At 41.5% G+C, this 16,850-nt stretch overlaps 1 protein-coding gene and 1 long non-coding RNA gene across 3 annotated transcripts; one reads left to right on the top strand and one right to left on the bottom strand.

The window, feature by feature from the left end:
* Positions 1 to 664: 664 nt before the first annotated feature.
* Positions 665 to 10,437, bottom strand: LOC102899922. Of its 2 annotated transcripts, XR_440868.5 has the most exons (3): positions 10,308 to 10,437; positions 5,558 to 7,250; positions 665 to 724 (listed from the first exon to the last, which is right to left on the bottom strand). It is a non-coding gene; the product is annotated as an uncharacterized LOC102899922 (long non-coding RNA). The 2 variants fall into 2 exon arrangements; XR_006584012.1 differs by lacking the exon at positions 665 to 724 and having other exon boundaries at positions 3,735 to 7,250.
* Positions 10,438 to 10,949: 512 nt separating this feature from the next.
* RSRP1 (arginine and serine rich protein 1) lies at positions 10,950 to 15,211 on the top strand. The gene is made up of 4 exons (XM_023258317.2): positions 10,950 to 11,454; positions 12,528 to 12,679; positions 13,928 to 14,011; positions 14,764 to 15,211. The coding sequence occupies exons 1-4, from the start codon at positions 10,950 to 10,952 to the stop codon at positions 14,878 to 14,880; spliced, it is 858 nt and encodes a 285-aa protein (XP_023114085.2). The 3' UTR covers positions 14,881 to 15,211.
* Positions 15,212 to 16,850: the final 1,639 nt, after the last annotated feature.

The following is a 16,850-nucleotide window of genomic DNA, read 5'->3' as shown; positions in this document are numbered from 1 at the left end:
CAGTCTTTATGATAGCGTATTTGAAAGGCAGAGAAATACTGAGAAAGTTTATATACAAAGACAATAACCACAAATTAAAATGATCTTTCTACCAAATCCGTTATGGACTAAATTGTGTCCCCCTCTCCCAATTCATATGTTGGAGCCCCAACCTGAATATTTGAAGATAAGACCTTTAAAGGAGTCATTAAGGTTCAATGAGGTCACATGTGTGGGGCCCCCATCCAATAGGACTTGGTGTCCTTATAAGAAGAGGAAGAGACACCCGGGGCACACATGCTCACAGAAAAGGCCACGTGAGCACGCAGTGACAAGCTAACCATCTGCAAGCTAGGAAAGAGAGGCCTCACCAGAAACTAACCCTGCCAGCACCTTGCACTTGAAATTCCAGCCTCCAAAGCTGTGGAAGAAAATAAATTTCTGTTGTTTACACTACCTAGTCTGAAATCAATCACCATGAGTGAAGATATTAATCACTTTAGAATGTGAAGGATAATAAGGAAGGTACACCCCCCCCCCCCATGTTTTGGGGAGTGGCATCAAATTCATTATTTTATGTACTGTATGAGGAAAAAAATCCATAAAATAAAACTGTATTTCATTTTTAAACAATAGAGGGGCTACTGGGTGGCTCAGTCAGTTGAGCATCTGACTCTTGATCTCAGCATCTCAGTTCAGGTCTTGATCTCAGGGTCCTGAGTTCAACCCCGCATTGGACTCTGCACTGGGCGTGAAGACAAAAAAAAAAAAAAATCAATAAATTGGTTCTCTTTCATTCAAATAATGCTCATAATTTAAAAGTCCCAGAAAAATAAATTCACAAATTTTTTAATCTATAATTGTTAGTTATAAAAGTGAAACTTTGATAATTCGACAGCATGTTCATTTTTATTTTTATTTTTTAAGGATTATTGGAAAAAAGAATCTTGATCTTTCAGAATTTTCAACGAAAATAATACTTGGGTACTAATACCAGGGCTCCCCCACAGTAACAACCTATATACAGGCATGTTCGGGGACTAAATTGTGTTTATGCTTTTCTTAAGCAACGGAGTTCATTTTGACCGTTTATTAAGAATTGTGCAAGAAAACTGCCTATTCATTTTCCATGTCCTGTTTGGCAAACACACTGTGACAGAGCAAGAGAAAAATATCGTGGGATGCATTTGCAGTGTGGAACTGTGGCATTAGCATTTAAACACTGCCACACACCGTCCATCTGTGTGTCCTGCGGCCAAATGATTATGGGCTTCTGCCCTTGGGACTCCATGAAAGTCTGAAACACAGACACTACTAGGTTCACAAAACCGTTGATTCTTTGAAAGGCTCTTCAAAAAGGAAAGTATAAAAATCTTAAGACCGTAATAGTATATTCTCATTAAGATTCCATGAAGCACATGATTGTGGTTGTGACAAAGCAGTCTTTAGGAGTACACTGTTGACAGTTAAACAAGTAGAGATCCTCCCAGAAAGATTTAAAATATAAAGGAAGTAAACTTATTGATGTCTTTGAAATTTTTACTTTATAAATTTCATGACATTCTTTATCAGTGCTAATTTTCTGTGATGCTACATAGAACCAAGTTCTCTAAAAGAATTGGTTGAAATAAAAGTGTATCTGCCTTTTCTAAAAACAGTGTAATATCCAGATGCCTGTGATGTACTTCACGGTAGGAATCATATTTAATTTAGTTTCATTTTGGGGGTGCCTGGGTGGCTCAGTTGGTCAAGCATCCGACTTCACCTCAGGTAATGATCTCACGGTTCATGGGTTCAAACCCCCTGTCAGCTGTGCTGACAGCTCAGAGCCTGGAGCCTGCTTTGAATTCTGTGTCTCCCTCTCTCTACCCTTCCTTCCCTCTCAAAAATAAACATTAAAAAAATTAGTTAATTTAGTTTCATTTTTCTTGTAACTGTAAAAGAGGAAATACTGAGAAACGTCTTTTGACTGAATAAATGAATGGATGATGAAGCATAATTCAGAATTCTAGGAATTTCTAGAGAATCCCAGATCCTTAAAGAAGCTACCATTTACTTCTCTTCTCCTTTTCTGAAAAAAATATGTAGATGGAAAGATTCAAAACTAGTCAGTTTCACATTCTTATTTTTTTTTTTATTCAGCAACATTACCCTCAAGAGAAATAACAGCACGAAAATAAAATCTTTGCTTATTCTAATTACCTTGAACAGAAAAACTGAACCAGGGTGTGCTACTCTTTGCTATTATCTTAAGTCGTTAATTTTAATAAAATCTAGCAGGAACCAGTTCCAATTAACAGAGAAGTAGCAAATTAAAAAGTGTATTTTGTGCATGTAATATAAACTCAATATTAACTCTATTCATTCATTTAAATACTGAAAACTTCTAATATGGTAAAAGAAGATCAGATGCTGGGGAAAATACTCACTGGTCTCATTTTAAACTCATGATCACAAACTCAAGTGGGTTTGAATGATGCCTCACTGTCCTATTATGTCTAGTCAGTGTCACCCTAGATGACTGCTGGTCCTTCTCCTTTCTCTTCAGACCCTAGTATCTCCTGCCTCTCTTCAATCTCAGCTACGGGGGTAAATTCTCAAGGGGATTTCCACAAGTGTTCACCACTGAGCTATCCTACCTCCAGCTGTAGTCATGCTCTGCCTTCCCACCTGTCCTAGGTCATACAGACTGGGTGGCTTACAATAACAAAAATTTTCTTCCCATTGTTCTGAGGGCTGGAAGTCCAAGATCATGTGCCCATATGGTCAGGTTCTGGTGAAGACCTATGGGTTATAGACTGCTGACTTCTCACTGTGTCCTCACTTGATGGAGGGGTGAGGGATCTCTCTGGGGTCTCTGTTAGAAGGGCACTAATCCCAATCATGAGGGCTCTACTCTCATGACCTAATAGCCTCCCAAAGGCCCCACCTCCTAATTCAATCACTTTGGGGGGTAGATTTCAACACATGAATGGAGAGGGCACAAACATTTAGACCATAGCACTACCTTTTATGTTGGATAAACTGTCTGTGTTCCCATGTAAGGCCAGATCCTCCACTTGTTCACCAGACCTATCCTCACTCCTTCTCAATGATGTGGTCCCCACAACTGTCCAGTCTCTCTCCCACATCATCCATTTTCTCCTTTCTACTAGATTGTTTCCATCAGTATATGAATACACTATAATATGGCCCCTCTTAAAACAAATGAACAAACAAACAAAAGCTTGATTCAACCACCTTCCCTAGCCACCACCCCAATTCTTTTTTTCTCTTTACAGTAAAACTCCTCTAAATTCATACCCCCTGTAATTAAAAAGAGAAAATATAAGGTGTTGGCAAGGATGTAGAGAAATTGGAACCCTCATACAATACTGGTGGGAATGTAAAATGGAGCAGCCATTGTAGAAAACAGTCTGACAATCCCACAAAAAGGTAAACATAGCATTCTCAAGTGACCCAGCAATTCCACTCCTAGGTATTTACCCAAGAGAACTGTAGATATATGTTCATACAAAAATTTGTACATGGATGCTCATAGCAGCTTTATTCAAAATAGCCCCAAAGTAGAAACAACCCAATGTCCATCAACTGATGAATGGATAAACAAAATGTGAAAAAAATATAATAAAAACCCTCCACAAAATGTGGTATATCCCTACAATGGAATATTAGTCAGCCATAATAGGGAATGGAGTATGGACACATGCTACAACATGCTAAACTGAAAGAACCCAGACACAAAAGACCACACGTCACGTGATTCCTTTTATATGAAATGTCCATAATAGGTAAATCCATACAAACGGAAAGTAAATTAGTGGTTGCTGGGGACTGGGGAAGGAGGGAGGTGAGGTACAATTACCAATGGGTAGGGGATTTCTTTGGGGGGTGACAAAAAAGTTCTTGAATTAGTGGTGATGATTGCACAACATTGTAGATATACTAAAAGCCACTGGATTGTATACTTTAAAAGGATGAGTGTTCTGGTAAGTACATTGCATTTCAATTTCAAGAGTTGTCTAATTTATCTAAACCTATCTTGATGCCTCTTTTCCCACATTTTTTATTGAGCCTACTGGTTTTCATTACCACTATGCCATAGAAATTACTATCGTCAGTGTCCTCTATGCCCTGTTGTTTCCTGTAGTGTGTGTGTGTGTGTGTGTGTGTGTGTGTGTGTGTGTGTGTGTGGGTGTGTGTGTGTTTAAAGTAGGCTCCACACCCAGCGTGGAGCCCAATGCAGGGCTTGAACTCATGACCCCGAGATCCAGACCTGAGTCGACATCAAGAGTTGGACACCTAACCTACTGAGCCATGCAGGCGCCCCTCATGTAGTTTTAATCAAGATCTTTTCAGAATGTCAAGGAAAAATAAAGAGTTTAACATTCCTCTGGTAAATTAATTTGTCATGACAGATGATTCTGGAAGTTGTAGAAAGGAAGCTAAATGTGTTCATTAAAGACAGTATTTTATCGTTGTATTCTATAGTGCATAATAAGATGTGGGATTATGCTTTTTGTAGTATAGCTGACTGTTTTAAGTATTTGTTTAAGGAGAGCATATGTAACTAAAAGCCTTTTGATTTTTATTCCTCAAATCCTGCAAGTATTTCTTCTTTCCAATCCAATTAAGTACAGCTATTTACCTATTTACTCTCCAGTTTTATCTTCTCAAAACTCCCCACCACAAACTCTGTGCTCTAGCCAAGGTCACTTACTTTGTCCCCAAATAATAAAATGGACATTTCCATTTCTGAGATTTTGCTAAGACCTTTGTTCTTCCCCAGAATAGTCCCTTTCTTTCCCTCTGCATATCCTTCAAGACTTACTTGAGATTCTGTTTCATTTGTGTATTCAGTAAACACTGAGTGCCTACTATATGCAGTGCACTGTCTGGAATGCTGGAGTTCAATAAAAACAAGCCTGTCCTTATGTAATTTATGTTCTAGCAGGAAAATGATACAAAATGAATTAAAACTAATTATTACAATTGTGATAAATCCTAATAATAACGAGGCACAGGAAAATAGGATAACCTCTAATGGGGAAAATGAACTTGGTCTGGGGTGTCAGAATGGCTTTCTCTCCTACGTTGTTGTGACAACTTCTTGGGAAATTATATGGCAATATATTAAATCACATAGACCCTTTAACCCCAAAATTCATTCTTTTTGCTTATTCGAGTATAATTAACATACAGTGTGATATTCGTTTCAGGTGTACAATATAATGACCCAGCAATTCTATACATTGAAGGGTCAGCAATTCCACTTTTGGGATTTTATCATATAACGGTAAAAGTGCCAGGACTTAAAGTGGCATGTGACTTTGGTTTAAAATCCTACCCAGCCAAGCTGTCCATGAGGTCAATTTCCCAAGCCAGGCTTGTGGACAGAGGAAAGGAAATTAAGGTAATCTAGTGTGCCAAAAAGTACTATTGAAGTAGGTGCACTGATCATGAGATGCATGGAATATTCCAGAGAAATCGGCTTTAGGTCCAATTGCATAATACAATGGATCCAGCACATGAGACCTTACTATAAGATCCTGATGGATGTCTCCCAGTAAAAACTTACCCATTAATGTGCTTTGATGAAATGGTTGTTGAAAACGGGGGCAATGGCTGGGGTGACTACCCCAAGAACATATGTTTTATTGGCCAGACTGCTTGATATGTGTCATCCTTTGTCTCTGGAAGGCAAAGCGCTGTAAAAGATCCTGTTCCACTGGTAAAGCATCATGGCTTCACTGCATTGTACCTTGAAGTAAAGGTCAGTTGTTGTTGGGTTGAAGACAGAATAGTTCATCTTTACACAGGGCCAGACAAGTGCTGAGTCTCCTGAGACAGTAGCTGGGATTGGTTGTTGAGCCAAGGTCGCAAAAATCGAGCATGGTCACGTAAAGGCTGTGAAAGGACTTGGGGGAGGAGGCATACAGTAGACTGCGTGATATGTAACCTTTGAAAAGGAAGTCTTTTACAGCATGGATAGTGTAGCCTTGTGCAGTACTTTGCCTCTTTCCATTCTGGACCAGTTGACATTCTCTAGTTAATTTGCGTCCCATGATGTGCCATTATTGAAGTCAAATTCCTTGTGAAGGTCATGTAACATAATCCACATATGGTTAATTATGGTTCCTCTGACATTCAGGGCAGAATGGCTGAGACAGCTTGTCTGATTAAGTAGCAGCACCCTGGTGAGCAAGGTGTGCACTGAAGAGTTATATTGCTGTGTGGAATGGAGTAACTCTCAAACGAGTGATATAGGCGGCCATTAGGCATGGACACAAATGTTACATTCTTAGCTAGGCAGAGGCACCCATCAGTCCTTATACTGTAATAACACCACCAGTAATTGCACCTTTGTGGGTTATCGGGAATGATATTGGCAGATACACATCTGGATCTGTGTGCTGTTCACTTGCTTTCCTGGCTTCTTCAAAGCCAAATGACAGTACAGAATCCCTAACACCTCTCTATGGCGGCTGCCATGGGGACAGAGGCAGAAGCTTCCGTGGTGATGTCACAGATAACATCCTCATGTGGTAAGTCTTCGTGGCAGGAAACAGATATAAGCTGGATATATCGAGGGGTGCCTCTTAAACAGCATTATAAGCGTGATATTTCCAGGCCAGAGCTACCAACCTGAGACATAGTCATCAGGAGGAGCTGTAGGAGTAACAGCTCAGCCATAGCACGGCTCAGTAATTGTAGGCAGTGGAGGCATGAGCCCACATGGGTGATGGCTGAACCAATGGCAGGAGTTCCTTGGGACATACTAGAAGGAATGTCACATCAGACTGGAGTTTATTGATCTTCATGTTACTTACCTTGAATGCTGCACTGGTGACTATTCGCAACCATTCTACAGCAGCTCTAGCAACAGAGATGTCTGATGTCAACTCATCTGTGATGTAAGGTCAATGGATAGGTCTTCTTCTGCGTCACAATCACTCTGCACTTTTTCCTCTTTGCAGCTCACTCTTTAGATGAGCCTCCTTGGTTGAAAGCTCCTCTGATCCTCTCGGTCGGAGAGAGCTGAGTTTACACCTGAGCTACGATGTCATGTATCTTGGAAGTGACTCCTCAGATAGGGCTGGGGTCTTCATTGCAATCAGCTGCTCCAGGCTGTATCCTGAACATAGCTCTGTTGACCTTAAAAGCATGGAGTAGGAGCATTCAGAGGAGCTCTGCTACCACCGCTGTTTTCAGAATCCAACATTGGTTCCAAGGCGTAGTGTTCAGTGGTGGAGAAACTGGATACCACATGACTGTCCGTGAATAAGCAATAGGGGATAGAATATTAATTTCTAGTATTTCCAGACTCTGGAATATTATACAGCTGATAAATAGAAAAAAATTAGACCTATATGATTTATCTTAAAGACTATTGGTTATAAAAGCAAGTTTTAAATAAATTTGTTTAGAATGAGCCCAGACTCCTAAAAATCCACAACGGTGCTTGCTAACTGTTAACATTGGTTACCTCTAATTTATGGGCAAAATAATGGGGACCTCTTTTGGAGGATTCCATATCTCCAAGGAATGGATTATTAGCTTTTATTTTGTATATCTTTGGATTTTCTCATTTGTTACAAAATTAGCCGTCATGAAAATTAATGACAGGGGCACCTGGGTGGCTCACTTGGTCAAACGTCCGACTGTGGCTCAGGTCATGATCTCACGTTGTGACTTCAAGCCCCGTGTCGTGTCTGTGCTGCCAGCTGAGAGCCTGGAGCCTGCTTCAGATTCTGTGTCTCCTTCTCTCTCTGCCCCTCCCAGCTGGTGCTCTCTCTCTCTCTCAAAAGTAAATACACATTAAAAAAATTTTTTTTTAAATAATGAAAAAAATTTAATTTTAGTAGGAGAAAGAGCCACTAATTTTTTCTTAACCTACCTAACTGCATCTAATACAATAAACATTCTATAAATATTTGTGGAAGGAGACAGGAGGGGAGGAGGAACAGGTTTAAATGTTTGGTAGAGATTAAAAAAAAAAAAAAGGTAGCCAGGAAACCAGTAATGGCATGGTAAAGCATTGCAGAACCTCTAAATGAATAGTGGGAGGGAGGAAAAAGAAGAAATTTGATCAGGCTGGCAAAATAAAATGGGAAAAAGTGAGAAAGAAAAGCAAAGTAAAATAAATAAGATACACTACTGAAGTGATGTCATATTGCAGCTACTCTAATAAGTGTAAATGAGTTGAATTTACCTATCAAGTGAAAAAAATCTTTCATATTGGGTGTAAAAATTTGGTTAGGTGTTATGTACATGAAACAAAATGAACCCGTAAAAAAGGGATCCTATTCACAATCTGCAAATACCATTAAAATATTTCAGAATACACCTAGCAAGACAAGAGCAAGATGTGGATGAAAAAAGCTATAAAATTTCAGTGGAAGTATTAGTTTTCTATTGCTTCAGTAACAAATAACCACAGGCTCAGTGGCTTGGATCAAACCAAGTTTATCATCTTACAGTTCTGGAGGTGAGAAGTCTCACCGGGCAAAAGTCAAGATGTCAGCAGGGCTATGTTCCTTTTGGAGACCAGGGGAAAATCTCCAACACCCTGCTCATTCAGGTGTTGGCAGAATTCAATTCCATGAGGTTGTGGGACTGAGACCTCTGTTACCTTGGTGACAGTCAGCTAGGAGCCGACCTTAGCTCCTAGAGGCTTCTCAGGACCTTGCAGATAGCCCTCAACATTTCAGATGCAGCAAAAGGGTGTGGCATCCTCAGGCTTTGAAACTTTCCTGTGATTGGATTGGGCTGACTTCACCCAGCCCTGTATGTAATTCAGGATAATGTCATCACCAGGTCCTTAGTTTTAATCACATCTGCAAAAATCCTTTTGTAAGGTAACCAATTCACAAGTTCTGGGAAACAGGGTGTGGACATCTTTGGGGGCTATTCATCTGCCTACCACAGTGAAGGACCTAAAAATTTTTAAACAAATATATTAAAGTGTCACATTCTTGGATGGCAAGATGTGCTATTGTCAAGAGATGTCATTTCTTCCTGCATTAGCCTACAAAGTCTCTGCAAGATGCTTTACCGATAACCAAAACTGGATTTTGAATTGAGGGGATAGATGATCAGAAAAGACTATATTGCTTAGAAAAATAAACACTGACATTCTTTGCAGACTTTAACTCAGGTAGACTACACATATTCTAGATACAAATATACCAATATTATGCTCAAGGGCAAGGTAATGCTTTCCATTGTGTTTCCAATATTCTTACTGTTAACATCTAGGATTTTTCTGGTCCCCTTATTTTGGGCACACATTTGACTGATATTTTGAATCGTTTACAGAGACTCCTACACCCCTGTCCTTTTCAATAACCAAAAGCTTAAGATGCCATCGTCTTATATGTAAGGTTTCACATTATTTCCCCGAACACATCCTTTTCACACTTGTCAAATCTGAAACTCATTTAATTTTTCCATCCACTCACACAGCTTCATGACAACTTTCAGCAAAAGTTCCTGGCAGATGGGCACTGTGTCTTCTCAGTTTACTTGTGATGCCATTTAGAAAAATGTTTCTAAACATTTCCTTAAGAATGATTTCCATCGTGATGCTGCCTTGGAGATGTTTATGATACTGTGGACAGTGCCAAGGCAGATCGTGTGGGTGGGTGCAGATTCTGTAATAAGGTTTTTATTCCCTCCATTTCTTTGCCTGTTTGGGAATGTGGGGTGAAGATGAACAAGGGAAAAGTGAATTTGTATCTCCCTCCAAAGAAAGTAACTTTTGTAAAACTGCCACTCTTTTGACTTGCAAAGAAGCTCATAGAATGACTCTATTTACAGATGTGATTAGTTTATTCAATGAAAAGTTATTTTAAGGCAATTGTCATGCTTTATTAACCGTCAGTATGTTTGGATGTATCCTATTTACAAATCCTGGAAATAAATGTCACAGTTGTTTAATCCCCAACACCAAGCCTCGGAACTGACTTCTCGGACGCCATTCTGACTTCTCAGGTTTTGGGTCAACTGTGGGTGTCTCCCATTGTCTGTCTCCATCTTTCTTAAACTCTAGTAAAACGTGGGCGCGAGCAACCTTTTCTAAGTTAATACTGCACTGACAGAGATGACCCGACGTCCGCTGAAGGGCGCTGTCCCGAAGCCTGGCGGAACCCCACGCGGTCGCCCTCTCCAGCCTCTGGACACAGGTCAGGAAGGAGTCGCGAAGGGTCCAGGAAGGTTCAGCCCGAGTCTGCAACTTCCCAGGGGGTGGAGGCAATGACCCTGACCCTGCCTGCACCGGCCCGGCACGAGGCCCGAGGCAGTTGCCCCGCCGCGAGAAGATCCCTCACCTTACTGCTTTCAATGAAGAGAACATAAGCCTCCTCACCGCGCAGCATAGGCTCCCGAGTACCCGGATGCAGCAGTTCCGCCTCGGTAACGCATGCGCGTCTAAGACTTTGCGCTAGTGGGCGGGGCGCGGGAAGAGAGGAGGAAGGGCGGCGGTTGGGCCAGAGGGGAGCCACACCCACCGCGCCAACGTCTTTGCGCATGCTCAGCGCGTAGGCTTCTGGTACTTCTGTTGCGTCTGCCGACACCCACGTCAGTTCGCGTCCGGAGGTCGGAGGTGGAGGTCTTGGGTCCGGCTTTCGAGCGTGCTTTGTAAAAATCTCTTTTCGTGTTCAGCTTCGAAAGGAAGGCTTCCGCTGATCCTTTCTTTTCGTGTTTGGTGAGGCGTCGACTTCCTGTGGTGGTAAGTTTCCTGCTGGCGGGGGTCGGTCTCATGCCTGGGGCGCGGGGGCGCAGAGTGGGGGCCGCTGGTGGGGCGGGCAAGCCAGACTTTGGGGTCGCCACCGCCTGGAATCGGAGTTTTTTGCTTTACGGCCCGGCCGCCCGCGCGACTCACTTCCGTCCCCCCCCCAGTTTCCAGGAGCCGAGTTTCCGGGCGGGGAAACTTGTAGTCTTGGGTCGTCACGTCCCACTACGTGAACGCCATGTGGCCCGGCTCGCAGCAGGACGAGTCCCCCTCGACGTCCCGGTCGGGGCAGTCCAGCCGCCTGTCTTCGGCGTCCAGGAGCCGATCTTCTTCCCGAAGCTCTCAGTCCCGCTCCAGCGTCTCGAGCCGGGCGTCGTCGCGGAGTCGGCCCCGGCCGAGGAGCAGGTCCCGGTCCCGGAGGCGCCACCAGAGGAAGTACAGGCGCTACTCGCGCTCCTACTCGCGCAGCCGGTCGCGCTCTCGCGGCCGCCGCTACCGGGACAGGCGCTACGGAGCGCCCGGGAGGTCCCGCCGCTCGCCGTCGCGGCCCCGCTCCCGCAGCCGGTCCCGCTCGCGGGGACGCTCGTATTACCGACGGGCCTACGCGCTGGCGCCGGGGCGGCGCTACTACGGCTTCGGCCGCACCTTGTACCCGGAGGATCGCCGCAGTCGGAGGGGCTGGTCCAGGTCCAGGTCCAGGTCCAGGTCGCGGAGCCCCACCCCTTTTCGCCTGAGCGAGAAAGGTGAGTCATCTGCCGGGAACTTGGCCTTCGCACGCGTCTACGTGGCTGGCGACCGCTCGCGCCCGGAGCCGCGGTGGCTGTGTACTTTGGATACTTTTATTGCTTTCGGTGGCTGTAATCCTAGTTGCTTTGGGAGGAAAGAGTGAGCTTAGCAGGTTAGTGGTTAAAACCGCTCTATTTGGCACCCAGTTTTATTTTATTTGTAATTTTTAGTGTTTATTTTTGAGAGGGACCGAGCGTGAGCGGTGGAGGGGTCGAGAGAGACAGACAGACACACAGAATCCGAAGCAGGCTCCACGCTCCGAGCTGTCCGCACAGAGCCCGCCTTGGGGCTCGAACTCAGGATCCAGCGAGATCCCGATCTGGACCTGAGCCACCTAGCCCGCCCCAGGCTCCCCGTTTTGAAGTGAACGCTCTTTGCTCCTTGAGATTAGAAGTCAGCTGTGGTGTCCAGTGGGTCAGGGTGGAGGAAATCCTTTTTCCTAGGGGCTGGCCCTTAGTTGAGGCCTTTTAAATGTTAAGGGTGACTCAGTAGTTTATCTGTTTTAAGGTTTTGTTACCTATTGAGCGGGAAGAAGAGTTCAAAACTTTTTTTTTTTTTAAACAAAACCGGATTTTGTCCCAGTATTTTAAAACAAATGATTTGTTTTGCTGTTAGATAGGATCACAGAAAAAGACACAGAAACAAAAACTTGTAGATAGGAGTCTGAAAATGGATTTAAGCAATGTATCTGTATTGACTCATTAGCTGTCACAATTGTGGTATCTGTTAAAATGTACAGAGGAACTTGTTCAGGATACACAGTTGAAGAGAAAGCAAAAACAACCATGAAATAAAGGCCTTTAGTAGTTGTTGAGATTATTTAGGACTTTTTTGCTTTTCAGCAAAAAATGAGGTAGAGAATTTTGTTTTAGTGCTCAGAGCTGTGTTTTATGCTTTAAAATAGAAGATTGAAACTTATTCATCTAAATAAAACCTATTCATCTAAATAAAACACAACTTTATTTTGCAATTTGGAGTTCTTCAGGGAAATGTACTACAGATTAATGAATGTCTTGTTTTGTTTTTGTAGATCGAATGGAGCTGTTAGAAATAGCAAAAGCCAATGCAGCAAAAGCTTTAGGGACAGTCAACTTTGACTTACCGGCCAGTCTCAGAACTGTCCTTGCACCTAAAGAAACAAACCGCAGAACAGCCGTACCAAACAATGGTGCAAAGTCTGAGGTAAGTATTCTAGGCTTAGCCAAACAAGATCTTCAGAAAGCTGCTGCTAGAAAGATCTAATGAGCCATTTTTACTTTTTACTTCACAAAGCCTAAATACAATTTGTTAGCATAATAGCAGCTCTAGAGAGGGTTTCTCCCCCATGAAAATGGGAGATTAGTGAACTTTATTTTCATGTGACACAGCAGTAATTACTTTCATAGTTGCAGGCGGTATTTTTGGCAGTTTTTATGCAGCTATCAAATTTTTCTGTCCAGCTTTTGCAGAGTATTTTATCTGTAGCTTTCTTTCATTTGCAGCGCTGTGTTCCCGCAAATTCTATATTCAACATACAGTATAGTTTATCTGCTTTATTTCTGTCTTATAGAAATCATGAATGTGGTCTCCAGACATTGATGAAGAAAATCTGTTGGTAATTGATACATGGGCAAAAGCATCAGAGGTTTAACTAATTTGAAGTTTATGTTCACAGACTGAAAGTTTAGTTTTTTGTTGGTAGATCCATTATGCATGCTAGAATTTGGGACAGGTAACTGTTTTGATAAGATACCGAAGACAATTTTTTAAAAGTAAACACTTTGTCATGGTGGGGCATCTGTCCCTTTCATAATATATGCAATATATTCCAGATGTTTTGAGAGATTACAGAAGAAGAGGCCTGCTTCACTTGCAGATAAGTTTATTATAATTCTCCAGAAACGTGCAGGATGTGCATTGGCAAATTGCACTGTGGTCTTAAGTTAATGATATGAAATCCAAAGTAGAAAACTCCTAGCCTTTGAGGTTTAAGGTAGTTAGGAGTTTGATAGAATCATTTAACACAGGAAAGATGTTCTCTAGGTGAACCTATCATTCAGACCCAGATGTGGGTTTGCTTAAGTGTTTAGTAGTGAACAAGATCTTAGGTGAGTTGCTTTTTCAAATGATTAGGTAACCAACGGCAAATGCCTTGGTTCTTTGAAACTAGGTATTTTCTGGTATGACTTTACTTGCAGAGTTAATTTGAATTTGCACTAGGGGAAATATAATCCTGCTTTATGGGGAAGAGTATCTTAAGCTGATTATTAACTGATTTTGTTATGGGGAAAGCTGGAGTACTATGTCGTTTCTACTGTTAACTGTATGATTAGATCCAGCTCCATTTGTGTCTCTATAACTAAATTTATATACAGTTGGGCTGCATTTTATGTGGTATCATAAACCAAGGGTATGGTTTTTTAAAAATAACACTTTCTCTTACATGTCAAGCTGTCGGAAAAGCTGACAGAAGATGGAACTAAAAATCTCAATGAAAAGTATTGCCAGCAAAAGAGCATAGCTTTCAGCTCTAATGTAAGTATATCTAAGCATTGACCCCTCAAAAATTGGATTTAGAATATAATTATATGGGCTTTTATTTTTGTTGGAAAGCTCATTGTTTTTGTCCACATGGTAATAATTTGGGATCTACTAAGCCACTTTCGATAGAACTTTTCATAATTTTTTGTACCATTACAAATGGCTAATATAATGGCTGCTTCTGTATCTGATATTCACATTTTTTTTGAGAGCGTGTGCGCTTATGTGCAGGCAGGGGAGGGCAGAGAGGGAGAGAGAGAATCCCAAACAGGCCCTTTGCATTGTCAATGCAGAGCCCAGTGCAGGGCTCAGTCCCACACACTGAGATCACGACCTGAGCTGAAATAAAAAGAGTTGGATGCTTAACCAACTGAGCCACCCAGGTGCCTCAGTATTCACATTTTTGATATCAGTATTTACTTTTCAAATACTCCTCTTACACTTGTTGAACAATTTAAAAAGTAAATCTCAGAAAACCCTGTAATCAGAATATTTTAAAAATCAGCTAAGAGCTTAAAAAAACTAAGAACTATTTTAACATTATTTTGTAATATACTTTGTATCAATGTCTGATTTTTCCCCAGTAGTTTTCTTGGCTTTACAGTTTGAATTGAGTGATGAATATGGGGTCTTTGCTTTGTGTTTTAATTTTTAATGAAATTATTTAGTGTGTTTTGTAAAATGCAAGTCTTTTGAATACAATGTATGTGTTTGTATAACTGACTTAAGAATTTGTTTTCTTCCAGAATTCTGTAGCAAAGCCAATGCTTCAGAAATCAGCTAAAGGTACTGAAGAGACTTCTACAGGATCTCCCAAAATAAATGAGAAAAAAAGTCCATATGGACTGTGGGTACCTGTCTAAGAAAAGAAAACTGATTTATAAGGTTGGCTGAAGTGCACTTTGTTGCAAGTTTTTTTCCAAGCATTATTCCATCTCTGAGAGTCATTTATGATTGTTGCAATTACAGTGATACAGTAATATGTAAATCCTTAATATTTAAATATTAACATTTGAGATTTCTCTTGTAGATAAGAGATAACACACATGGACCAGAGGATTCGTACAGGTGGGAATTTTGTACATAATACTTGTAAATGTTTTGTATAATACCAATGTAATGTAAAAGTGAAATTTGTAAGAGAAACAGTAATTGAACTGTTTATATTTGTTAATAAATTTTTTGTTTTTTTAATTATTTGTGTCACTTTGTTTTGTATGTATATATTACATAATGAGTGTTTATTTAAAGAAGCGTAACGTGTCTTTTGTTTAAAGCCTTGCTAATCCCAAATCCAAATCCATGGACTGACAGCATAGGGTTCACTGACCCTTACCTGGTGTTTGTGAGAAATGTTGAATCTGCCTCCACCCTAGACCTGAATTTGAACCTGAATCTTAATAGTACCAGTTGATATGGGTCTTCATTAAAATTTGAGAAGTTAGGCCTAATATTTATGGAATTTTGGCACATTGTTGTGCTGGACAAGTTAAAATGCAATCGTTAGGGCAGGAAACTCAGCAGGAGAGGGAGAAGTGGAAATGCCTCATTGAGCTCTAAAATCTGAGGTTTTGTTTATTATGCTTTTCTAGTTAAAAAATAAAGTTTTTTAGTATTCGTTTATTTTGAGAGCAAGGGAGGAGGGGCAAAGGGAGAGAGAATCCCAAGTAGGCTCTGTGCTGACAGCTCATCTAGTTTCTTTTTTCTTTTTTTTTTTAATGTCTTAATTATTATTTTTGAGAGAGAGTACAAATGGAGGAGGGCGAGGGAGAGAGGGAGACACAGAATCCAAAGCAGGCTTCTAGGCCCTGGGCTGTCTGCACAGAGCCCGACGTGGGGTTCAAACCCATGAACCATGAGATCATGACCCAACCCGAAGTCGGACGCTTAACAGACTGAGCCACCCTATTGCCCCTAGTTTTTCAGTCATACTAACCACTTCTGAAGTTAAGGCTAGTGGCTGTATTAGTGGAGAGAACAGATAGAATGCTTCTATCATAGAACATTGTATAGGAAAGAGCTGCTCTAAAATTTTTTCAAGTGTGTTTATTTTGAGAGAGAGAATAACTCAGCAGGGGAGGTAGAGGGAGAGATCAGATCTCAGGCAGGCTCCCTGTGCTGTCAGTGTGGAGCCTGACTAGGGCTCAATCTGTCAAACCGAGAGCTCATGACGAGCTGAAATCCAGAGTTGGACATGAGCCACCCAGGTGCACCCCTGGCCTTACGAAAAATTTAAACAGTGACCTAGATACATTCCTAGACATGTAATTCCTATTATTTATGATGCCTTGGTTGCATTCTCATCCTTAAAGCCAGCAGCACTCCTGTGTGTGTGAACACGTCCAGTTTATATCTAGGTTAACCATAGTTATTGGGAGGGTGACCTGTGTTCATAAAGGAGTAAGAGTTTGGGGTGGGTTTGTTATTCTAAGGAAACGAGAGAGAATATCGGTGGACTGGCCTGGTTATAGCAAAGTCCAGTAAAACATTAGGATTTGAGTTGTAACTGAAAATGTTAACATGATCACCTGGTTAGTGTATTTAGTTGGTATCCTTAGCCCAGTTGCAGAACTCAAAAGGATTTCTTTGCGAGGGAGACTTTGGGAAAGAATGATGTGGTAATGACATTTTTTACCTTCATTTCACTGGTAGCAACACTTACCGTGATTATGACCTGTATTCAAATATACCAGCCCTTATGAGCTAAGTCACTGGACATGTCCTATAATTCTTCAGCCAAACCCCTTCACATATAAGAAAGGTCTGCACCTACACCTTCTGACATTTGCTTCTACAGTGATCCTTCCTCCTTAACCATTAGCTTTTCCTTCAA

Source organism: Felis catus, chromosome C1 (assembly GCF_018350175.1).
Source record: "Felis catus isolate Fca126 chromosome C1, F.catus_Fca126_mat1.0, whole genome shotgun sequence".
NCBI classification, from domain to species: Eukaryota; Metazoa; Chordata; class Mammalia; order Carnivora; family Felidae; genus Felis; species Felis catus.
Note: the sequence above shows the minus strand (reverse complement) of the source record. Positions and strands in the feature narration are given on the sequence as shown.